At 38.1% G+C, this 25,302-nt stretch overlaps 2 protein-coding genes across 4 annotated transcripts in view; one reads left to right on the top strand and one right to left on the bottom strand.

Annotated features, from left to right (window-relative positions):
* The window catches only part of LOC114462870 (formin-like protein 20), a 474,381-nt gene that overhangs the window by 313,912 nt on the left and 135,167 nt on the right, over window positions 1–25,302 (top strand). The window lies entirely within an intron of this gene.
* On the bottom strand, window positions 6,903–18,861 carry txnrd3 (thioredoxin reductase 3). 2 transcript variants are annotated; one of them, XM_028445939.1, is made up of 16 exons: window positions 18,503–18,861; window positions 17,375–17,435; window positions 16,066–16,175; window positions 15,376–15,483; window positions 15,170–15,242; window positions 14,898–15,080; window positions 14,688–14,830; window positions 14,326–14,441; window positions 13,024–13,249; window positions 12,195–12,287; window positions 11,583–11,659; window positions 10,811–10,967; window positions 9,664–9,771; window positions 9,415–9,510; window positions 9,201–9,335; window positions 6,903–7,786 (listed from the first exon to the last, which is right to left on the bottom strand). In XM_028445939.1, exons 1-16 carry the CDS (start codon window positions 18,617–18,619, stop codon window positions 7,724–7,726), a joined length of 1,866 nt encoding a protein of 621 aa, XP_028301740.1. In that variant the 5' UTR covers window positions 18,620–18,861; the 3' UTR covers window positions 6,903–7,723. The 2 variants fall into 2 exon arrangements, with proteins under 2 accessions (XP_028301740.1, XP_028301741.1); XM_028445940.1 differs by having other exon boundaries at window positions 14,961–15,080; window positions 18,503–18,858.

Genomic DNA, 25,302 nt, shown 5'->3' with positions numbered 1-25,302 from the left:
AAAGCATGCGTTTCATTGACTTTTTTGATCGAGAGGCCAAAACAGAAGTTTGTCAAAAAAGTCCCAACATTTTTTTTTTTTTTTCCCGTATTAAATTGCTAACGCGCCAATTTCCGTATTTCCACATTGAGCTGGTTTTGGGCCGAGAGTTTAACATCCGATTTACATTTGACGCAAATTAAAGTTTGTATGTGCAAATGGGAGCATTTTCAAACATTTTAACTTTTCAAAAGGTTTTGGCTAAAATGCAAGTTAGCAAAAATCTATAGACAACTTTTAATGTCCCACTTCTCTAGATGATCTCCAGCGATTTTGAGCCCATCAGTGAAACACCCTAGGAGGAGTGCATTAAAATACATTTGCCCCATATTAAATTCTCTTCACTCTGTAGGGGGCGCTAACGTTCCAATGTCCGTTTTTCCACATTGAGCTGGTTTAGGGCCTGGGGTTCAACAACTGATTCACATTTGACACAAATCGGAGTTCGTATGTGCAAATGGGAGCATTTTCCAAAAATTTAATATTTTGTCATTTTTGACAAAGATTCACAGCTCCACCCTGCAAACACCCTAAAAGTTATCAAAAATCCATAGATTGCTTTCAATGTCCCACTTCTCCAGATGATCTCCAGCGATTTTGAACTCTGTCAGTGAAACGCCCTAGGAGAAATGCGTTAAAATTCAACGTGAGCGAAAAGTGCAATTTTGCTGTTTTCAATTTTCAATTTAAGATTCTGCACTTCCTGTGTGGTTTTTTTGGCTTGGTTTTGATAATATTTTTTACTTGTCTTGTCATGGTCTACTTCTGTGTCAATTTTCATGATTCTACGATTAATTAATTTTTTTGGCAATTCCTCTCTCGTAATGCGTACTTGGGGGCGCTGGCACGTCAAATTTTTTGCATTTTTAAAATCGGAAATAGCCAGAAATTAGAGAAGCGGGCAATTGAATTTTGTTGGAAATTTTGAAACTCTACATAATGGTTCAGTGGGTGAAAAGTAGGTGAGTTGGTTCCGACACCGGGAAAGAAACGAAGAATAATAATCGAACCCAATAATAATGTTTCCCCTTTTTGAGTACTATACATTTTTAGAAAGAGCGGGAGCATACCTACGACATGACGAGGGTCCCGTCCCTCGTCACTGACGGACACATGGCGTTCCCATAGGCTCTGCCCCTTCCCTCGTGGCACTCGGGTCTAATGAGAAGAAGGCTTTCAGAATAAAAGAAAACAAGCACAGTGGACTAAACTACTGTTTGGTTCCAAAGATGTACGCAGAGACTCTCGAGCTGGCTTAGCTGATGACTGCAGTTACACTAACGACCATGGGGTCACCATGGAGTCTGATTTCTGGATCCTGCGCTACGCTCCTTTAAAAGAAAAGTAAAAGGAAACTTTGACGCAACAGAAAAGGTGCATCATCCTGATGCATGAGATTCAGACGACTAGTGGTTCAGATACACCAACAAGTGATTTAATGCACACTGAATCCCAAGGGAGCGGTTAGTTGGCCAGCAACAATCTGGCTCAAAGTTGTCAAATGTGGCATTAACATGGAAAGACTGGCGCTAAAATGAAGAGAATATACCATCTAATTTGATTTCTTCTGCACTGAAGATGTCGAGGACCCAAAACTGTATATTGTGCAATGACCGAATGAGGCTATGAAGCCATCTGAAATAAAACACCATTTTGAGAAAATGCTGTAGATATATTTTATACAACTGTAAATTATGCACAATTGAAATATATTGTATTAAATGTGTAATATAATGGTGCGATAGTAAACACATCTGTTGATTTTGGATATTTGTTGAATTATTTAGTCAGGGATTTATCTTTTATTGGTTAAGTGGCTTCTGGTCTTAGAATATCCGTTTACACTGTCAAGCACTTAACGCTGCATTAGTTTGTTGATGCGTACTGTATGAATAAAATCTAAGTTCCAAATTGTAGTTGTAATTGTCAGCTCTGACCAGCAGGTGTCATTAATATACAGTGTGAGATCATTTAGATGAGATAGACTTTATTTATCCCTTGGGAAGGCTCCGTCAGCAGCATTACAGAAAGAAAATAAAATTTGCAAACAGAGTTGAAATAATATATAAATACAGAATATAAAGAATATACGAGAAAAAAAAAACAGAATGTACAGAAATAAATAATAAATAAACAAACAAGGTTGGTGCTACAGACAAAAACTACTGTTCCTCCTCTGTCTATCTGTTACCCCCCCCAGGAGTTGTACAGTTTGATGGCCTGAGGGACAAAGGAGTGCTTCAGTCTGTTAGTCCTGCACTTTGGAACGAGCAGTCGTGGCTCAACAGGCTCCTAATTGATGATGACGGTGTGCAGAGGGTGGCTGGCATCGTCCATAATATTGAGCACTTAGTCCACTGTACTCCTCTCTGCCACTGTCACCAGAGAGTCCAGTTCTCTTTCATAATATTACGTTTGATGTCTCACTATGGGATGCACGCTCTGCTGCAGACCACAGAAGCAGCTATCTCATTACGCCAATCCTGATTGGCTGATGAAACGTGTCCGTCTGCCACAGGTAGTCCTATCTAATATAAGTAGTGGGGGTGGATGGCAGCACATCATTCAAACACCTCTTCTCACTCGGAGCACATCTCGCGTCCAAACTAGCTAGCTTAACTGTCCACAGACAGATCTTATATAGCTTGCGTTACTAGTCTCTTTTGCATGCGCTTTTTTCTTTTGGTCACACCAGATTAAAAACAGCCCTTATCTTGCCTCTGCGCAGCCAGGGGTGCGACAAGACAACAGCTTCCTGTCTTCCCTGAGCTGCTTGAAGAAGTGGCGCACTCCTGGAAGGACCGTCCCTTCAGCAGCAGAAGCCCGGTGCCCAGTGTTTCATACCTTGACTGCAAGGTGATGGAGGGCCTGGGGCTGCCCCCCGGGGGCTGGGGATGCCTCCGGTGGAACCACTTGTCGCAGCACACCTGCTTCCGCGATTCTCAGCGGTGTCCCCCGGAAGGCCGAGCCTGCCGTTCAAGACGGACCGACTCCAGTCTACCTTGACTGACAAGGTGTGCAGCTCACGGCCAGAGCACTCAACGTCCTCTCCCTGCTGATGGCCTACCAGGCTGAGCTGTATGAGGACTTTGGGCTGACTCAGGACCCAGCCAAGTGTGAGGAGATGTAGGTCGTCATGGACGTGTCCATAGAAACTGTGGACCTGTAAACCAATTAGATGATAGTGGATTACCACAGTTGTCATGATAGCACTGTAGTGAATCATTTATAATTTATCATAGAATAAACATATCATAGAATGGCTGACTGCTGAAACAGAGGCCCAAGCCAGAGTTCCTATTGATCACACACACAAGGAGCATTTAAACATTAACAGCCAGTACAACCGTTTAGAATATCCTGAAGTGGAAAGAAGACACTAGTGTACAAAGTGACTGATGTTCAACTGAGAGATCAAGAAAAACATTGGCAGTCGATGACAGAAATATTGATAAAGCTGAGAAAGAAACCTAAAACAGCTGTTGGTGGCATTTGCATTGGGTAGCAGGTAGTGTATCAAAATCTGCTGTTCATAGACGACTATACAAACTATGAAACTAAAGTACAGAGGCCGCACCAGAAAATGCAAACCTCTCATTAGCAAGAAGAATAGGCAGGCCAGGCTGGGATTTGCCCAAAAGTACAAAGACAAGCCTCAAATGTTGTGGAATCTGCTTATGATCCTAAATACACAAACTCCTCTTAGAACTCACAAGTCGACAGAAACACTTTATTTACCAATTGAATCAAAGACGCAGCCGATTTAGAGATCCTTCATCATACCGAAACATAATGACCTAAAACAATGAGTTTCACATCAGGGGCAAAAGGTTTATGGTTCATGTCATTAGAATTCCCAGACTTAAACCACATAAAGCTGCATGTATAGAAGCTGAAACTTTTTAACCTCCCCCAAAAGAAAACAACTGAAAGAAGCTGCATTGCAAGCTTGGAAACCATCAAAAAAACGATGTGATGTCAGTGGGTTGAAGCAGTGGTTCTCAAACTTTTTTGGCTCTTTCTCTTATTTCTGAATCCAAGTACCCCATTTGTCCGACTACAACATTTTGCTTGTAGAAAACTTTTTAAGAACAACTGTAGAGCATAATGATGGCATAAACGAGTGATAGCACACATTTTAAATAATCGTGTTTTGTAAATAAATGGAAAGAAACAGTATTTTTTGGATCATGGCCCCATTTTAATACTGTATCAAGAAACTCTGACAACCCCAAAGACATTTACTTTCCCTAGAATTAGTTTTTGGTCATATATATTTTTATTGCATTTTAGTTGATCCAGATTTATCTTTCAAAAAGTGAAAGTATAGAAATTCAGTTGTGTAAGATTGGGTGTTCTTTTTTTTTTAAAGAATAAAATTTCAAAAAATATGTATTTAAATGTTTTAGAAATTTCACGCGACGTCATTTAAACTCCAGGTGACACCACACGGGGTCCCGACCACAAGGTTGAAAAACACTGATTTAGTGGCTCTTGAATAGATTTTTTAATCATTTCTGGTAATCTCATGCCTGGTGGGACCAAGCTGACACTTTGTTAATTTTCCTCTCTCTCTCTGTCTTAAGTAATCCCTGTAGTGCCGTCACGTACTCCTAGGGGTACACGTACCCTCATTTTAGAAACACTGGGTTAGAGGATCAATGGATTTATTTGAATACAAAAGATTTGCGACCAAATTCTCTCTATTTCAGTTGACTTGCTTTAATTCAATCTGTTTCAATACATCATAAGTAGTGTATTATTCTCAGACTTTAGATGTAGATACGTGGAAATATTCATATTCATCATTATCACAGACTTAAATGCTTAAGTTTAGGTTAAAAAAGTGAGTCTCAGTGAAGGTGCGAAGTAAACAATAGTGATATATGCATGGTTATGTATATAATAATGGTTAAAATGTATCAACACAAATTAAAAGCAGGCTTTTTTTTGTGAAGTAAAGGAAAAGAAACAAAAATGTTACACTAAAAATGATTTTTGACCTGTTGGAGATAAATAAAGCCACACTGCCGCTACCTAGTGGCCCCACGGTCATGAACATCCACCAATTTAACTGATTTCATGTGTTAATGTTATTACCACAAGATGATGCACCCATAATCATAAAGTAGTGGTCCCAGTAAAAATAATATATAGATTAAAAAATATAGATAACTAAAAGTATATCCAGGCATAAATATATTCTTCCTGCTTCAGTGGTTGTTTTGGCTTATTCCTCTGCAGATGCCAGGATTTAGACAACCATTAAGGTTAAAATAGAACATCATACAACTCTAGTATTGAGAAGCCCATCCCACTGACACACTGTCCTCCATCAAACAGGCATCATGCCACAAAAAGCTCATTAAAGTTGTCATGGAAACCTGAGCAGGTTACACTGTGTTTAGATGTTAGATGCTGAAAACAAACAAAGGCTTCACACCAGTCAGTGTCCCATTGATCTGAGCCACTTGTGAAGGCTGAATGGAGCCAGTGGAAAGAAGGCTGTTATTTGTCTACGCTTCTGTGATGTGGCAGCTTGAAAAGGTAGTACAATTCAGTTTGATCCACCTAAAATATCCTGTGACCATCTTTTTTATCTGCAGTGAGATACCAGGACCACTGCAACTGCATCTGTATGCAACAGAAAAAGAGCATTATATAACGATATACTGATACTAAAATCCAGTGTTTTCAATTAAAATGAGGTCATGTGAAATGTGTAGAAAATTATAAATAAATAAAAAATACTGATTAAAATTATGTATATATATATATATATATGAATATTCATTAAATTATTTGTCATTCTTGACCACACACAAACCCAAACAAAAGTATACTTTCACAATTATAACTAATCATGTGCACTAATCCTGGTTACTATGCATTTGTAAAACAATTTAACAAACATGATCAAAAAGGAATTCTAGAGAAAAAAATGTCTTGTAATATGAAAATGGGGTCACGACCCATGAAAGGATGGGAACCACTGCTAAAATCAGACGTGAAATACAAAAGTGGGAGAAATGTTTTGTGGGACCAAAATCAAATAATACATTGTGTTTAGGAAAATTGTAATTTAATATTTTGCCAAGAAGTAAATTTACTATGACAAATATATTGCCGCAATTTTTCCTCAAGTAATAATCTTCGAAAAGATTTTCATTAATTTTCAGCTATAAATTGGACCACAGCAGGATCAGCCCCACGTTCTCTGTCCACACTAACTAATGAGTTATTAGAAGAATGGACAAAATCCCAGTTTTCATGTTTTTATTGATCACATGGTAACACAACTGTTTCAAAACTTTATTGGTATGAGGTGTCAGTTTTTATTAGATCGGCTAACGGCAATATTGATACAAGAAGGTTTGAACTTTGTCACAAGCATCTTCTACGTCTCCTAAAAACACACCCACATTATATGGTGGCGGCTGCATTGCGTTTGAGCTGCTTTTAGCCGACACTCCAATAAACGTGGACAATTTCTTTTCTTTTTTAATCCCAGCTTTTTTTGGCACAAGATATTCAATCTGATGATTCAACAACTAAGGTTTAAATCCAACCTGGTTCATCACTGTGGGATATAGATCAAGTCCCTTAAACCTAACTGCTCGTGTTGCATGTCACTTTGAATAAAAACGTTGGCTAAATGAAAATGATTGTAACCTCTACTTATATCAAAAGCTGTAAGGAAATGAAAAAGGGCAAAGCTCAGCTTTTCTTTTCTTTTTTTTACAATCTCATACTTTAAAAAGGTTGTTAGGTCTAAAGTTGTAAATTGAAAGGTCTTGCATCAAATTATTCCACAATGCCTTTAGGCAGACACTGCACTTTTGTCCCTTTGAATAAAACATGAGTTCAAATGTAAGCAAATCCTTTATTAGAAGCAGTCTACAGTGGTTTGACAGCAACAATCCTTTGCACAGATTATTAAGGCAGTCTGACAAATACATCATTTACACAGAACACAGCAGCAGACAGCAAAATGCAACCAACAAACAATTAAATAACTGAGTGAAACACTACAGGTGAACCATCTGCTCAGCTGTTACAGTGCAGATTAGGGTCTCCTGCAGACAGAAAACTTTGGTGCTTCCAATATAGCAAAGATCAAAAGAACATGTATAAATCTCTGACACACTAAGAAAGATGTTTGGAATAACAATCAGTAATCAAAGTATCCTAACCCTGGATTTTAGCAATTACAATAATAAAAGGGTTTCATTATGCGTGTGTGTGTGACCTCTTGTGTTTGGAGGGTGAGGTCGGACGAAGGGTTTGGTCTACCATCAGGTGCTCCTACAGAGGGACATCGATCCACGCCCACCTGACTTTCAGGTTAAGAGCGAGGACGTCACAAACAGCTCCAACACACACTCAAAACGTTGTGTGTGTGTGTTGTGCTCCTCTGAGAAGGTCACACCAATGGAGTCCAGATGAGAGTCAGCAGAGTAACCCCGCTGTTCAGCAGGCTGCTCTCAGCTCCTGATTACATCCCGTCAAATATTAGCTCCCAGAGAGCCTGAACGAGTGCACTTAGCCCGCTGTGTTGGTTTGTTCTGAGGAACTACTGGCCCTGTGGGAGAGGTGGGGCCGCAGGGCTGACTGGGAGCTAAAAGATGATTGGACGATGGGAGCCTCTAGTGAGAGCAGCCTGCTAAACTAGCAGGGTTTAACCTCAGCAACCAGACTGGGTGATGTTTCCTCCAGAGCTTTTGGTCACATCCAAAGAGGTGAAAACCTGCAAAGCACAGCAGAGATGCTCGTTATTTCTGTTGTGATGCATTCATAAAAACACGTCTAATGTGGCAGTAATAAGTATAATGATAAATGTCCCGGTCTCCTCTTCTGTTTACACGTACCGCATCATGCTTTCTCGGAGAGCAGTGATCATGTGACCATGTACGTCACGTTCTGTGACATGCATTTGCAGAAAAAGTTTTTCCATGGCGCTTTTGCGACACATTTCAATATCAAAACAGCTGAAATACCTCCTCATGAAAGCGTAAAAACTTTTGAGCGATATTTGAGTGTTCTTTCGAGATTCAAGTGTTTCCATTACCAGTTTTTATTTGCGCTATTTAGATTTTTCAAGTGTAATGAAACACAGCTACTGATTGTCAAACTAAAAGTGAATGAACAGATGAAAACTATTATTCAGATCAATGTTTTGTGTCTTAATAAAACAGCTTGTATATTAGTATATAACACCTTGGAGAACTGACCACAGATCTCATATGAACGTAGGCATTCCTCCCGTAACCCCACAAAGACCAATGATGTCATGATTAGGGCTCTCTGGGGGATATTCCATCATTCAACAAGACTTCATTTTCCTCCTTACTAAAGAAAGTTTTCATGAGATGGACATTGGCTTTTGTCCTGCTGCAGAATATATTTAGGATCGATGATAACTGGTGAGAATCTGGTAACATTTCTCAACATTGAGGAACCTTTAATCCAAGCCAGATCTCCGACTGGACCAGCAGATATACAGCACCAACTGTTAGGTTGGTCTTCAGTTACAGAACAATTTCATTTTATAAAATTAATAAAACTTCTATAAACATGTTTTGCACAAAGTATAAGGGCAGCAATATTAGCCAACTAAAAACAGATTATCAATAAATGCACCATATGTCTTAAAACAATGAGAATTTCAAAGCTCCCCATGACTAAGGCTTGAAGTAAAACCTCAAAACCAAACAATGAAGAAATAATAGAGTTCCCTTCAACCTTCTATACTGCATGTATAACACACAGCTTTCACTCTGACTGTTGAGCACTTCTTCGACTAAAAACCTTTTGAGCAAGTGTTTGGTTGGACAGTGAGTTCATTATTATTAGCCAACAAAATGTTGCAATATGCGGTAAAATGTCTGCTTCACTACTTTAAGGGGACATTCCGTTCTTGCTAAAGAAATTTGTAGTCTATACAGAAGTTTTATAATTTAGCAAATTAGACTAAATGGCAGGTTGAAATATTAGGACTTATGTTTAAAAGAATTTCAAAAACTAAAATCTTAAGACCAAAAAAGGTAATTTCTAACGTGACAAAGTGCTGAAGTCTGAGGGCTGCATAGACTTTTCTTCGTCAAACTTCTTCTGATCTGCCAGTTGCAACAGCTCGTTTTTATAAATATGACTATTGTCACCTCAGCACAAGTCGGGTGGATGCCAATGGTGCCATCCAGCTGCTCCTTGGTGACGCCACACTTCATGGCAACCCCAAAGCCTTGTGTTACCTCTCCAGCATTGGGGCCGAGGTAGTGAAAGCCAATGACTCGATCCTTAAGTGGGACACAGAGCTGTCAGCCAGAGGAAGAACATAAAGGCTATGCAGCAGTGTGGAAGCAGTAGTGAGCTTACGTTGTCCAGCTTGTTACAGATGAGCTTGGCATAGCATTGGTTGTTGTCTCGGCTGGGCACAGTGAACTCCAAGGGCCACAACAGACTGTGAAAAATCTGACACAAGCACAAAAACAGTTTCATGTGGCATAATTGCATCACGTCTTCACCTGACACTGTGTGAAACACTTCAATTATTCTTGAGCACATTCATTTAAAGATGGCAGTCAAATGGACCGCTTCTTTCATCAGTAATGAATGCAGTGTTACCTCCAGGTTTTCGGTGCCGTACAGCTCGATGGCTTTCTCCTCTGGTAAGCCACAGGAACCGTACTCCAGTGGTGTGAACACAGTGGTGGGAACGTTGATGTAGTCACACTGCAACACAAGTGTCCAATAAACCTTTGCTGGGTGCTCATTTTCAAAGACTACAAGTTATTTTATCAATAACTAAAACAGTTATTTTTAAATTCACAAACAACTATATATTAAAAAAAATATTAGTAAAGCTTAATCTGTTATTCTTCATCGTTCAAATATATGTTTTGCTGTATTCAGTATCATGCAAGATGAGTTTATAGTACAACTAGTAATTTATCCTTACATTTAAATTGCTGTATAACATATTACACAGTCCTCAAAAGATGAACCTGCTCCATAGTTATAAAGACCACTTCTTCATCCTTGGCATCGCTTCGCTTTAATTAAAATCTTATCTGAAAACTAAATTGTTGCAAATCAGACCTCAAATGAATCACCTTTATGAAGGACCAACTCCATTATAATTAACAAGAAATAAAGAAATAAATACCTACAGATATGTCATTAATAAATAAACCACTCAATACCTAAATATATGCTCTTCATATTTACTTATAGTATTTTTATTCATTCATTTATTCATGCACACACAAAGAAAGTTGATGGGGCTTTTTTCCAATTGGTTTGTGGCCTTTGCTCTCGGGTGATACAGTAAAACCGTATTATAATTATTTATTATGTGAGTATTTACCATATTCACCGTTGTAGATAAAATGGTTATGTTGCACATTTTCAATGACTTTTTTAAGCAAGTTAAATTAAATAAGCTGCAGAAAATTGTACTGTTCATTATCACTCAGTCCTTGTTATTTTGAATTGATAAAAACCTATAACTGAGTGATTAATGATGGCCATTGCCCCATGCGGTTCTGTTTTTGTATGTAGCCATGCTCTGACATTTAATAATCTCAGTATTTTCACTAAAGTTTCCTTGTCTTCTATTGTACACTTTTAAATAAAGTTCTTTAAAATATTATGATTTTTTAACAAACAATTGGCAGGATTTTTTTTAATCATTACCTGTATTACGTCTACTCAAAACTGCTTTGTCCCCAGACACACCCACTGCCTGAGACTAGTAGGTGTGTACAATCACCTTGACATTTGACCCTCCATAGAGGCGGCGTGCCAGCAGCTTTCCAGCCTGGATGGCCACAGGTGTCAGCTCCCACTTGCCCTCCAGAATGTCTCCAATGGCAAAAATGTGTGGTACATTGGTCTGCTCCTCATCATTCACAGGGACTTTGCCGTTCCTGAGAGTAGAAATGGGAAGAAAAAAAAAAAAAAAAAGAGTAAAAAAAAAAAAAAAAACTAGAAATAGTGTTAATTTAAAGCTGAGCATAACTTGTTTTGGTCCCATCTAAATAGTGTACAGTAGTGACTTGGAAAACATCTGCTCCCTTAAAATGAACTTTAGAGGAGCATTAAGAAATATTAATTTTAAAACAATTGACACACTACCATAAAACATAGTAAAGACCTTAAATCAGATCACATGAGCCACTGTGCTGCTTCAAAGTGGCCTCATGCCATTTTATCGCCTGTCACTACACAGACACAACAGTCTCATTAATTTAACAGTAATTAGTTGTTATGGAATAGTGAGTGTAAAGCAGAATAGAAACTCATAGCATTAGAAGAAACATGAAACACCATGATTGCTATTGCGATTAGATAAGAGAAGGCAATCAGAAAAAAGCAAAAGACACTGATAGCGAGCAAGTGAGCGAGAGCGAGAGAGAGAGAGAGAGAGAGAGAGAGAGAGAGAGAGAAAAATGCTGAATCACTGTGACTACAGCTTAACTCTTAAAGGCACAATTGTCCACGTGAGTTGGGGCCAGCCACTGCCAGCATACAGAGTAACTCACTTAGGGTTGACTTTGACTCCCACTTTGTCGAGACCAATCTTGTCTGTGCATGCGTCACGACCCACGGCTATCAGCACCTGAGAAACACAGATAAATGTTTTAAAAATGTGAGCAACTCCCTAAAATAAACTATGTTAAAGCTTCAGTCAAAACACAGCTTGTGTAACCTTAAATGAATGTTGCCACTCTTAATTCTTTCAGGTTTTTTTTTCACATGCGTGTTTGCAAGATGTGTACTGTATGTCGTGTGTCATCACTCCAGCTGTTTTGGTTTTCATTGTCTGAAGATGACCAACGGCAACATTTTAACAGGTTTTTTTTATTTTTCTTAAACTAATTTTTTACTCCTGACATTTGTTTTAATTGTGTTGTTTTAAGTAGCTCAAACAAATTTAAATATCTGTAAAATGTTCAATACCCTTGGTGTCTATTGGCATAAGCTCACAATTTTTATTTTTATTTTAAAACACACCACCGTACATGATGCTTAAGGGCTTCTTGTATTGAACAAGATAACAATTGAAGAGGCAGTGACACATTACAAGCATAAGCAGCAACTTTTACTAAAACTATCCAATATACATGTGGAACAACAAAACCACGACGACATACCGTGTTGTATTCTCCTTCGATTATCTCATCAGTCTCTGTGGACTTGGCTGTCACCTTCAGCCTGCCGGGAGTGCCTGCTTCTAGCTCCTCCACCTGACATACAAGACAGTTACAATGAGCTGGGTTTCTCTTTCACACACACAAACAGCAGGAAGATCAATTACCATATCTTTTTCAATTAGTTTTCTATACAGAGTCCCGAACAGCACAATAGCCATATAGGCTCAGGGACATCATATAATAATGAGCCTTTCATTGTTGTACTGTTGCAGAATTTCTAATGTAGTGTCCATGACAATAATATTTAATTATAATCTAGATTTTATGGCATTTTCTTCCATCTGCAGTGGATTTTAAGCTACTGAGTGCAAACTCAGTCGACATACATAGTAGATGTGGAAGAATCACACACACATGAAATGTTGATTATAAAATTGCCCACTAGGTTTACTGTTCATTAACTCATTCAGTGCCAGGCATTTTCAAAATTTCTTCCCCTCAGTGCCAGCCGTTTGAGCATTTTGACTGATTTTTAACAATTTTTGTTTCTAGCTTGTTTCTTCCGTATTCAGCAGTTGAATAGAGGAAAGTTTCACACAAATCGCCAGTTTGTGACAAAAAGCTGTGAAAAATGGCTTTTTCTTTTACCTTTAGTTATGCCATTCATTGTTAAACTATTCATTACTATGCTAAGCAATGTGCCACTGTGCTTTGCATTTTTACTGTTCGAAAATCTTAAATTGGAACTGAATACTCAAGTGATTTAAAAATATCTTAAATCAAGCCACAAATTAGCTTGAGTTTTCAGGTCATCCTTTCTTGGCCTCACCTTGATAGGGACGTATTTGCGGAGGAACTTGATGCCATGTTCCTCCATGTGGGCTCCGGCACGGTTGGCCATGTCCTGGTCAAAGCCCCTCAGAAGGATGGAACGCACCATGATGGTAACATCCAGGCCCAGGCCAGCCAGAAAGCCACCGCACTCAAGAGAGACATACGACGCACCAATCAGCAGAGTCTTTCCAGGGCAGTACGGCAGTGAGAAGAGATCGTCACTGAGAGGAGAGATGAATAGTGTCAATTTACATTAAAGTAAAATTTATTTTGTCGTCAACGCCATTTTTTTCTCCTCTTTATTTGGCACCGATTGCTTTAAAGATGTCAGACGTAAAATAATCACACCCACTAACCAAAATAAATGAACAATGGTGAACATTTCAGTTTGTGGTAACTGGTTCTGTCAAAGCAGTTTCATTCAGTGAAACAACCAGGCAAGTTTCTCATTGGTACAAAAGCTGACTATAGATGGCATCTATTAAGAGACAGGATCGATGACAGACACGACTGATGTCAGTTATCTGTCAGTGAACACGACAATTAAATTGTCACATTACTATTATTCACATCACTGGCTTTTGAAAACTGGCTTCAGTAAATAAAAAGTGTAGTGGGACTGGTCAGTGGTTATCATTAATATTACATTAAAGAAGAATTGCCATTGTATACTGATGCCATCTTCTTTTCAGTAACAGCGCCTAATGCTCAATCACTAGAAAGTGAACCAGTTTATTTGTATTTATTTTGGCAGGTTTGTGTTAAAAGTTTATTCTTGCTCTAAAATAATTATTTTAAATTTAAGCAAATTTTTGCACACATATCATTTCTTTGGCACAGTGAAAAAACAGAAAAATAGCAGATCTGCAAAGAAGAAATTGTCCATGGATTGCAAACAAGGTAATAGTTTCTAGAGGAAATGTGGCCAGAAATGATCCGCAAAATCACAAATCTGATTTCAACAAGATTATAAAACAAACTCAAGACCAACTTTTCGTTGGGCCCGTCAGCATATAACCATCTGTGATTTGAGGCTTTGTTAGAGTATGTGAGTAGCAGGAGTGAAAATGACTAAACACACCTGAGGATGATATTAAAAGACAGTTGAAAGATTGAGGGACACCTTGAGCCAAACCTGCTGGATAATTAAAGGGTGTGCATAGCCAGAGCTTCTGCAAACAACATTTTTCTGACATCCAGGGCACACACCCATTGGTGTGTTTTTGAGCTGCATTAAACCAGTAAAGCTTTGTGTTATTTAGAAATCACTTAAGATTGATTTTGTCTTTGTCTTCACCTGGTGATGCAGTACTCCTTGTCTCCAGGGATTCCCAGGTAGCGCGGCCTCTCGCCTGTTGCCAAGACAAACTTATCCGCTGTGTAAAATGTCTCCTTCCCTCGTTTGTTCACTGCCTGTCAAAAAAATGCTCTTTGTGAGTTTGATTCAATGCTGCTTTTAATTGTTTTGTAAAACTTCTTTGCTTTGGGAGAGGAGGAATTACTTTAATAGAAGCAACAAGTGACTTGTTTGAGACAAACAAATCCAAACATTTGCTAACAGGCTAAACAGGATTTTAAAACAGACAGCTCAAAAAGACGTACAAAGCTAAATATTTGGCTGTAAAGACATTGCATGTTAAATATTTCTGAAACCTTCACCTTGATTTTGTGAGGTTCGAGGAATTCTGCGTAGGCATTGACGTAGTTGACGTTCTTATCTCTGAGAGCGACTCTATAGCCCCAGTTCAGTGAGCCGATGTAGCTGTTCACCGCTGTCTTCATTGTGTCCCAGTTGTGTTTCACTGGGGAAAGATGACACTCATCAGCTGATCATGTGTTTCAGAGGGGAAAGGCTCAACTCTGATTTACCAAAGTAGGCTGGAGTGATGTCACCCCTCCGCGACCTGCGGGGTCGCTGTCCTGAACCCTCACCTGTCTCATCAAACTCCCAGCCAAACTTGCGTGCGTCTTGCAAGGCGGTTCCCAGCAGGGCGGTTTGGTGCATCAGCTTCTTGGGAATGCAGCCCACGTTCACACAGGTCCCTCCGAGACCTAGTGGATGAAGGACAGCATATAGAAATGAGCAATCATTTAACCTGATTCAAAAAAGAATATCCAAGGTATAAGAGAAGCCATCTAACCCCAAGTGGTTCCTTTTGGTGTTGGCACCACATAGTCAAGCACCATGACTTTCTTTCCTAATGCAGCAGCTTCCTATTGGGAGACAAGAGTGAGTGTGACACAATCCTAAAGCATCAACAGTCTAACTAATGTGCAGTTACTCATTTCAAAGCTATATCAGCTTTCATTTAACAGGGATTCTCAGACCACACACTATAACCCCCACCTTTGAGCAGGCCAAGCCTCCAGAGCCGCCCCCAATGACGATCAGATCATAGTCGTAGGCTTCATTCTCTCCACTCAAAAGATGCTGCAGGCTGCCATCTTTATGGGCCTGAACATAAGCAGAGAGTTGAATCACTGTGTGGCAATAATGCTTACAAAGTAAGTCAAGTAAGGTCAGATAAGACCTGCTGGGACCTGATTGTGAAACATGACTTTATCTTCCTGTAAGGCAGGATGTTACTGACACATGTTTATTAAGTGTGGAAGTGGGATTGTGTTTGCTGCTTATCTTTAATTTTCCAACCAAAGCTCTCACGACTGGCACTTATTGCCAAGTTGCATCAAATCAACGAGGTCAAACCTACTAGGTAGGTATAATTAGATTGCAGTCTGATAACGACGTCTTTATGGAGTATTTCCCCCTCAATGTTCAGCCTGCAGAACAGTCACGATTCAGTGAAAATGTTCAACTGGCAAACCTGTATGCTTATCTTGCCTTTCCTGTTATGACAAAAACAGTGTTGTTGATACTCCCTTAACCTGTAATTAAAACCTTGACATATAATCATGTACATTTCATGCCAATACAAGCAAACTGATATGCAACAGCCACAGCTCTGTGGAGATTATGATATGAATATGTTGACACACAAAGCCAACACATTCCCACTAAAGTCAACACATTCTCTACCTGAAGTGTTCTGTCACAGCCACCAAGGTGGGTCTTATTAATGAAGACATTAGGAACGGTTTTCTGTCCGGTCATCTCCAGCAGCATCTCTTGGTAGTCGGTTCCATTCTCTGAAAAAAAAAACAAAATAAACACAAACACATTATAGTGACCAAACATTGTGTACCAGTTTAACCAAGACCAGCAAAAATCCCACCCTAATTAGAGTCTGAATAACAACATTGAAAGTAATAAAAAAGATTCCAGAAAATGAGTTAACAACTAAAACGCCTGCAGGTTTTTAACAAGAAAAATTACCTTGATATCATTAAAAAAAAAAAATCAGTTTAAAAATGTTATTCTGTAGTCATCAATATTTAAATGAGGTTTCAGTAGAGAGTTAAAGTCAGCCGCAGCGATTAATGGGACAGGTTAAATTAAATTAATGCAGTGTTTTAACACAAATCAATGGGGGGAAAACCCTAAACATCTAAGGTTGAATAAATACAAAGAGTTTATTTGGTCCTGAGAAAGCAACATGCTACTTTATTGTTGCACAGTATATGTTTCATTCACATTCTAAAGAACAATCAGTCAGACTGTGTTGCTAAACCCTTAATGTTAGAACTAGCATCCTTCCTCTGAATAGGTCATTTGTTTGTCAGACATCATACATTGAGGAAAAAGCTTTGCCTAACAAAGCAGCAGACATTGTAAATACAGGTAGGTGACTGATTAATAGTTCAAACTCATTAACACTGTGTGACTCAGCATTTTTTTTCTGCTTTAGATTGCTGTGGGATTTCACATACACTCTTATTGCATTTTAAGGCTTCAACCCTGAAAATTTGATTGTTTTCTAAATGTGTTTTTCCCCCTTAAAGCCCTCTCATGTCAGCTGACAAAAGTTGTTGGATTAGAGTAGTGTAAAAGTATATTAGGTGTTCAATGTGTAAGCCTCGGTTAAGGAAAATATCCTAAATTCTGTAAATGTTTGTTCAGAAATTTTATTTTATTCTTTCCCAATAATCTTTTTCTTAATTTTCAGCTGCTTCCCACTTTCATTCAGGAGCTACTTAACTGAATCCCACTTCCTGGTTAAAGAATAATTATTTCTAAATTACTTCAGTTATAATCTGGCAGTACACAAAATTAAATAGAATTACTTAACTTGATAGGACGGTATAATGCACATCTATTCACTTTTTTTTTAAAAAAATTGCTTTATATGTCATAAAGTGCTTGAAAAAAAACAAGTAGAATGAGACTTGGTGTTTTATGTAGACGTGAATAAAGTCTGACCACTAAAAAGGACTCATATCTTGCTTACCAATGAGGTCCAACTCTACAGCATTACAATCCACTTTTAACTCTTTGAACAAGTTCTTCACCTATAAAGACACAAGTGCACAAATGGCAGTCAGTTATCCCAGTCACATGGTCTCCATATGCACCAGTAGCTTTCACATGATCATAAGGATAAATGGTGAAACAATAGTTCACAGTGGAAAAAACCGCTGTGTCATGATGAATAAGTGTTAATATACAGTGCATTGCTCATGTTACTACACAATGTTATTTAATAGAGGTAAACTTTTGGGAGTTTCATTTTTCTTTAAACAAACTAAAAGATCAAATATTGAAATGATTCAGAATCCTTCTCAGAAACTGATTAAACTCTGATCAGTAATGTACTTCCACAATATGTAAAAAAAAATGCATTTTTTGGTTTCTGTCTTCTGATATTTCGTGGTTTTGTTTTTTATTTTATTATTTAATCACCCGGTTTTTAAAATTATGTTTATCCCTTCTTGGCCTTCATGTGAAAAATGCCTTGCATTCATTTATTATTATTATTATTTAAAAAGGAAAATAAAAAAACCACAATTTTTTTTTTGTTTTTCAATTTCCTTTTATATACAGAAAATACAACGACCAAAACATTTTTTGTTTAACCTTATGTATTGAGTCAAAAACCTACAAACTGCCTGAAATTCAGTGGACAGCTGTGACTGTAAATGTCTTCTTTAGGGTAACAGTACTAATGCTGTAGAGCAGTTTACTAATAGTCATGTCACTAAAAAGACCAAATTCATCACAATACAAGCGATAGTTTGTGATTATATATTTTATGATGTTTGAGAGAAATATTTTCCTAAACTTAACATAGAATCACTCACCTCCTATTCACCAGTAATCTATTATGCAACCACACATTTGTAAGAAGTGTTGCAAATTGTAGCGGCTGGTTGAATAGAACGTGACCTGCATGTCGCATCCCATTTGTATTTAACTTCTAGAAGTTGAGCCTTCGCCTCGGGTGTAGAGGAGCCACAGACTGGGCTGGAAACACACTGAAGCTAATTAAGCAGCCCGCCTTGTTCGCGGGCTAAGATGGAAGTTTCCGCCGACAGGGAGCAAGGTATCCCCGCTTCCATTCAATGACTACCAGCCTTACCTGTAAGCAGTACGGACAGTAGCTTTTGCTGAACACTATAACCAGGTTGGAGTCGATAAGCTTCTGTATCCGAGACTTGAGCTCACTCTTCCCGGTGTCATTTTCGACGGGAGGCATGTTCAGACTATTATTTCCTTTCCGTACGCCTGCGCAGGGCAAGCTTCGACACACGGCTCACTGAGGCAAAGAGTACAGACACGACCGACCAGAAAACCTACTAATGTTCCTTAATGCCTTGTTTATTTTTCAGCGTTAACTAGCAGCTGCTAATCAGCCTGTTCTTCTCCCTCTGCTGCCAGAAGATATTCTACGTAAGGAGACAAACGTCTGTCACGTTATCTCTACATGTAGCTCAGGGTACACTCGATTCACTACGCTTGGACTAAACTTCACATCTACTCTGCGTCAACAGTATAAGAAGTAACACCGCCCATCTGAGCGATCCTACAGTTTAAAACGTGCATACCTCTGAATTACGTCATCGACCGGCAACTAGCCCGAAAATGAAACTCTTTTTTTTTTTTTTCATTCAATATATTGTAAAACTCAGTTGAAAAGAAAAGGCAACGATTAAGTCGAAACCTGCGTCTAAATGTATACATTTTTAACAGTTTTAGAACAACACCTTTTAGGTTGAAGTTATTTGTATAGACATTATCATTGAATATATATTAATTATGAATTCATGAATTGGTTATATTTCACTTTAACATATAAACAGACACCTTTTTAATTTACATAGGAGTCAATAGAAATATATAATGGAGTGTGTTTACTGCCGCCATCTACCGGTAAAAGTTGTGAATGACACATGTTCAGCCAAAACATTACCCAAGAATTTGAACATGTTGGTACATGGTTTCAATTTGACAGCAAATGAACATTTTCCTTCTGAGGGTGATGAGTTGGAAACAGGAAAATAACCACGTGTTAGGATTTAGGGAATTAGACACAATAAAGTGCAAAACAGCAGTGGCAAAGAAACAAAAAACAAAAACCGAGGTACATATAGATACCTCCAAAAAATATGGGATAAAATCAATAATGCTGATTTAACTTTATCAATCAAAAAAAATGTTTTTATTGTCATGATATAGAGCAGTGTATATCAAATAGGGGTACGTGCACCCCTAGGGGTACGCGACGGCACTACAGCGGGTACTTGAGAGAGAATGGAAAATTAACAAATGACAGCATTAAAAATCTGTGGTTTTATGAAGTTTATTTTTTAGTTAAAAGTGATAATCATAATAATGGTGATAGAAATTATCTTGATTAGAACATGAACTGAAAATTCAAGGACAGTCTTGGTCCCACACCAGGTGGGAGATAACCAGAAATGATAAGGACTATATACGGTAAATAAATCTATTCAGGAGGCACTAAACACTGTTTCAGTACAACTTGTTTATCACTCATTCATTCGTTGTTTTTTTCCATAGTATTGTGAGCAAAATGTTGTAATCAGACAAAGGGTGTACTCAGATTCAAAAATGAGAGAAAGGGGGTACTTAAGCCAAAAATGTTTGAGAACCACTGATATAGAGGAATACAATGACACTTGTATGGTGACTCTCACTAATCGACAGCTAAAGGACACAGAAAACAAATACTCCAAACTCCACAACATTTTCTGCTGAATACACATGTAATTGGGTATAAAGTAGTATTGTTTTGTAAGGTTTTCTCTACCTTCTTCCCAGATCCTTTCATTGAACAGCTCTAAGGACAGATGACAAGAGTAATATTATTTTTATGAGGTTTATTCCAGTTACAGTTTAGTAGACTAAGGCCCACACGCAGGTGGTCAGAGGAAAACGTCTGTGTTCCTCCATGTCTGTGTCTCTCTCTGTTCTCTATACATCTCTATCAATGTCTGTTTCTGTCTGTGTCTGTCTCTATCTGTCTGTTCAACAGTAAAACACACAGTTATCTTCTTTCTGGGGCCCCCTTGGTATCCAGAGGTGTCACAAACATGATCATATATCACATGCAGACCAACTGCTTTGCTGACCTTGAGGTCATGAAAACAGTGCACAGTGTTAAAACCAAACATGTAGTTTCGGGGCCTATCAGACACACATTAAGAAATACAGAAATAATCCTTTCAGTTTCTTGATCCTGGTCCCACTTGACATTTTAGTTAAAGGTATAGAGGAGGATTTTCCCAAAATTTTGAAAAAAAGAAATGCCCCCTCTGAAAAAATGCACATGTGCAACTCTACCTGCTCCCAAGAGGGAATGCCGGTTAATGTATTTTACAAAATCTTTATTTTCATGAGACAGTTCACATACGTGTTCATTGTTTTATTGCTTCATCACATTATACAGATTGTAGATTTTGTAAAATACAATAACCGCTTGGTCACTGTAGGGCTGCCAAGTTTCAGAAAATGACAAGAGTGAGACTTTAGTGACATGTTGCGTTCTGGCCTTTTTTAACATGGCTTTGGCCTGTTTTAACATTTATTTCTACCGTAAGACTGATGTCCTCACCTCCATGCCAGCGGCTCTCCCTGCACTGTGGCCCCCTAATGCTAGTTTTAATCAACCAAAAATTAGAAATGAAAACTAACAAGAATTTTGACAAAATACATTTATTTGTCAATATTTCATTTCAACCAGCTCTCCATCATTTAGCTGGGGACATGTCTCATATTGTATGTGTTTGATGCCTTGATGACAGAGGCAGGGGGCTCCCACTTAAAACACTGTGGCCCAAGGCAGTGCTACCTTTACCTCAGCTCTCCTTGTCTGCAACAGAAAGGTCATTAAAAAGCAAATCATGTGAAAAACATTAAAACATCAAGTGATTTTTGACTGAATGAATGTCTTAGCAGTAGACCCTACGTCCATAGAAAGACACTATTACATACAAAAATAATCATAAGAACAGTTCAAATGAACATTAGATTAGACAAGGCATTTGTTTAATTTACTATGTGTTTATGCTGATACAACCTACAAGTGCAATTCAGCTACTAGCAGTGTTCATAACACTGCTAGTCAGTGGCGTGCACAGACATTTTTAGAGGGCAGGTGCTCAGTGAAAAATACGGGCACTTTATGCGGCATATAGAACTGATGGCTGCCTTATTAGAGCAGAGGGAGATTTAAAAAATAAATAAATATAACAGGCACATGTTGAATGTAATTGCATATTTATTTATGTCAATATCTTAATAAAATTACTTGACCTTTGAACTGGTACAGTTTCACACTAAAGCCCTGATCAGTCAATCACTATTGTTTTATTTCTTTAGAATGAACGCACATGGAGAGGTTTTAGGCAAGTTACAAGCTACAATGATAGATTCGTGTACTCTTTTTCCCCTGTCAGAACAAAAGAAGTGCACAAAGTGTCATTTTGCAAAGTGAGGAGTGAAGAGTCAGCATTACCACTCTCTAAAGCAGCATCCTCCTTGGTGCCGTGTCTTTAAAGAGTCTGACGACCTCACTATGATTTACCTGGATGTTTCTCTCTATGGCAAGCTGTTGGATAGCTGCTATCATTGAGTCATCTCTTTAACATACATCTGCTACATCATGCCTTTGTTCTCCCTCATTCTGGTCATCAGACAGCACTTCTGATTCTGTAACTGTGCATAGACTTGGTGCTGCTATGGACGTGCTTTATCGGTAGATGAATCTGGAGATTCATCTATCTCAACTCAACTGGAGGGATTATTAATTGCGGCATTATTATCACACGCTTTTAATCAACAACCACTTACAGATGATCATGTCAGCATGGGCCACAAAGTATGAAAGTATGAAAAGGGCTCTTGCTTGATCCAGTGGGCGATATAGGGAGAAAAAAAATCATATCACAATTTATTCTTTGTAAAATCACAATACGATTTTTTTCATTCAAATAATTTAGACTATTTTAAAGTTATTTACCAATAAAACAAACCAATTCACCTACTCAAAATCATTGCCCTAAATGGAAAAAATGAATAAAAGATCATTTAAGACAAAGTCATTTTCAAATATTTTTTAAATTGTATGCAAGCAATTTATTAAACTGGTTCCAAGTACAATTAACATCAAACAAAAAGGGCTGACATGTTCTTATAGTCACACAGTCTTTTTACTTTGTTTAATTAAAGTGGAGTAGCATTAGCTGCATTTGCTACATAACAAGGCAGCATATCTGCATATCAAATATATCTGATTTATATTTGCTTTTTAGGTACAACTCATATTAATAAAATCCTACTTTAAGCAGTGTTTGAACGCCTCATTTCACACAGTTTAGACAATCATATCCTTTACAAGATAAAACATTACTGCTTTGGTTACATTAGGCCTGGGTGATATGGACAAATACTCATATCTCTATATTTTTCCTCAAAATGGCAATAGGCGATATAAATCATTATTTTTTTTCAATACTTTTACAAGAAAAAAATAATGGGTTAAAGTCAGTAGAGCCATAAAGACCCTTTTATTAATCAGTAGCAGCACAATAACAAGATTTTGTGTCACTTTTGACTTTTTCCTTCATTAAGGCTGAAATGTGATTAAATTATGTAGTGTTGCTTTTTTCAGGGCAGCTTTGAGTTGTTGAAAGTAGTTTTTAAAGTAAATCACATTCAGGACACTGTCCCTTTAAAAATGCCTCAGCAGCAGCTCTGCTACACAGAGAGTTAGTTAGAGAAGAAAAACAAAATTGGGTAGTTACATACCATCTCAGACGGCGTCTGTCTACTAGAAACACTTTCTTTCTGAAAGCATGTCGACAACTCGGTGCGTGTTATGTGAGGTGTCATTAGAGACCAGCTCGTCAAGACCCACCTTATGTTGCTTCTGATTGGTTTATTATTGTGTGATGCCTGCCGTGGTTGGTTAGATTTCTGCACAAGGAGACATGGATTGGTCTGGGATTGGTTATCTCAGTCAGTTACTCGAGCTACGGCAAGCCACGAGGACCAAAGTTCATTATCATGAAAAAAATAAATATTGAATGGGGAAATATCAGCGTGAGAAATGTCAAGTGTGGCGTGTGAATGCATCAAATTGCGTGACTGTCACTCTCAAAGCGTGAGGCTTGGCAGCTCTGCCACTGCATCAGCTGTCAGCTCTCGATCCTCATCTCCACATAGTGTTTACCTAAATTTAAACAAGGAGAAGCACTCTCCTTGACTAATTTTGTACATAAATGACCCTAACAACCTTTTTCAGACAATCTGTGGAGGCAAATTTCGGCATCCTTCCTTTAAAGTGAAGAAAAATTACTTTGTTTCGGTCATATCACCGGCTGCTGCACTAAAAAGACACAGCCCTCTGTCTCCAAATCCTCGTTTCTGATTGGTCAGTCCCACACATGGGGGAGCAGGGAGGGGAGGGGTCATTTCTACGAGCACAAATCAATTTTACTACAGACGTCGCAAAATGTGTTGCAAAACTCAAGCAGCGCAGATTCACACGAGAAAAGTAGTTTGTGCATCTGCAGATTGGAGAAGTTGTAACCAGAGAGTTGTGGTTGTAAATGATCATTTACGCAAGTAATTAAAAATCATGTGAATAAATGTTGGATTACAAGTTTGCAGCTGTAACTTTATGTGTAAATATCAGTCTCTAAATTTTTTCCGATCATTCACGTGTGGATTTTTTATACACAAGCTCACATCACATTCTACAAGCGCTCACATTTTGCAACATATCTACCTTCATACTGGGGCTCCTTGGCTCCCGTTGTTGCTTCCAGCCGGCTGCACTTTCGGGCCCAGAGCGGCACCTGGCTTCGCAGAAGTGGTTCTTGCACAAACATTGGTCGTGGATGCACTAGCATGCCTTGGGTTGTGGGATAAGCTCGTACTGGGCTTAACCTAAGACACGTTGATCCTAAATACCAGTTGTAGGTATAACCACTCACTCCTTCCCTCTTTTCGTGGCCACCATCATTATACTTAAGCTGGGTGCTGTGTCACCTGCTTCAATTTCTCCACACTTGTCACCAGACTGGCTGAACTGATTACACAACACAGATAGCACAATATGCACAACTATAACATCACATTTCACTCCCACCTTAAAACAGTCTTACTCTTCCCACTCTTCCCCACCTCTTCAATTTTCCTACCCTGACCCTGTTCCCCCCCTCTCCAAGTTGTAACACAGCTCTCTCTTTTTATATTCTCCCTTTAATAAAGTTTTTCTTACCCTTCCTTAGGAAGGGCTGGTGATGGTCACAATTATGCAATAAAATTAATTAATTTGTTTATTCATGTTTTCTGACTTGATTTAGTCCCATGTAATGGAATTATAGTTTAAAAATGATATATTCTTTTTTTTTTTATATAGTTTTTGTTCACATGTAATTTCTTTAACTTGTCATAGTCTCGATAATCACTTTCAGTCGATGAAAACTATGATGATAAATTTTAGTCAACAAAATTAACACTGGTTTGCAATGCTAAAATGAGTACTGTGTTTTGATAGCTTCATTAGCGTAGGCTACATATCTGAAATGCTAATAATTAAAGCTCATTCGTGAGTAAAGAAAGTTTTATTGATGTACGTTACCTTGAAGTTTATCTGCCTGAAAACAGCTGCTGTTTAAGAGTTATTATTATTATTATATTATATAAAATAAAATAAAATGAAATAAAAATTTGATTTAATTTAATTTAATTTAATTTAATTTAATTTAATTTATGATTTTAACAGATATTTACGCTGAATATATCAAATAAGCTTTTCTTTATTAGTCGCTTCCCGGAATTTTTAAATTAAAAGTTTTCTTTTTTTGCGTGCACGTGTTCACGTCACATTGCTGAGTCGTCAAACACACA

Source organism: Gouania willdenowi, chromosome 5 (genome assembly GCF_900634775.1).
Source record: "Gouania willdenowi chromosome 5, fGouWil2.1, whole genome shotgun sequence".
NCBI lineage: Eukaryota > Metazoa > Chordata > Actinopteri > Blenniiformes > Gobiesocidae > Gouania > Gouania willdenowi.
This window is presented reverse-complemented; position numbering and strand designations above follow the sequence as displayed.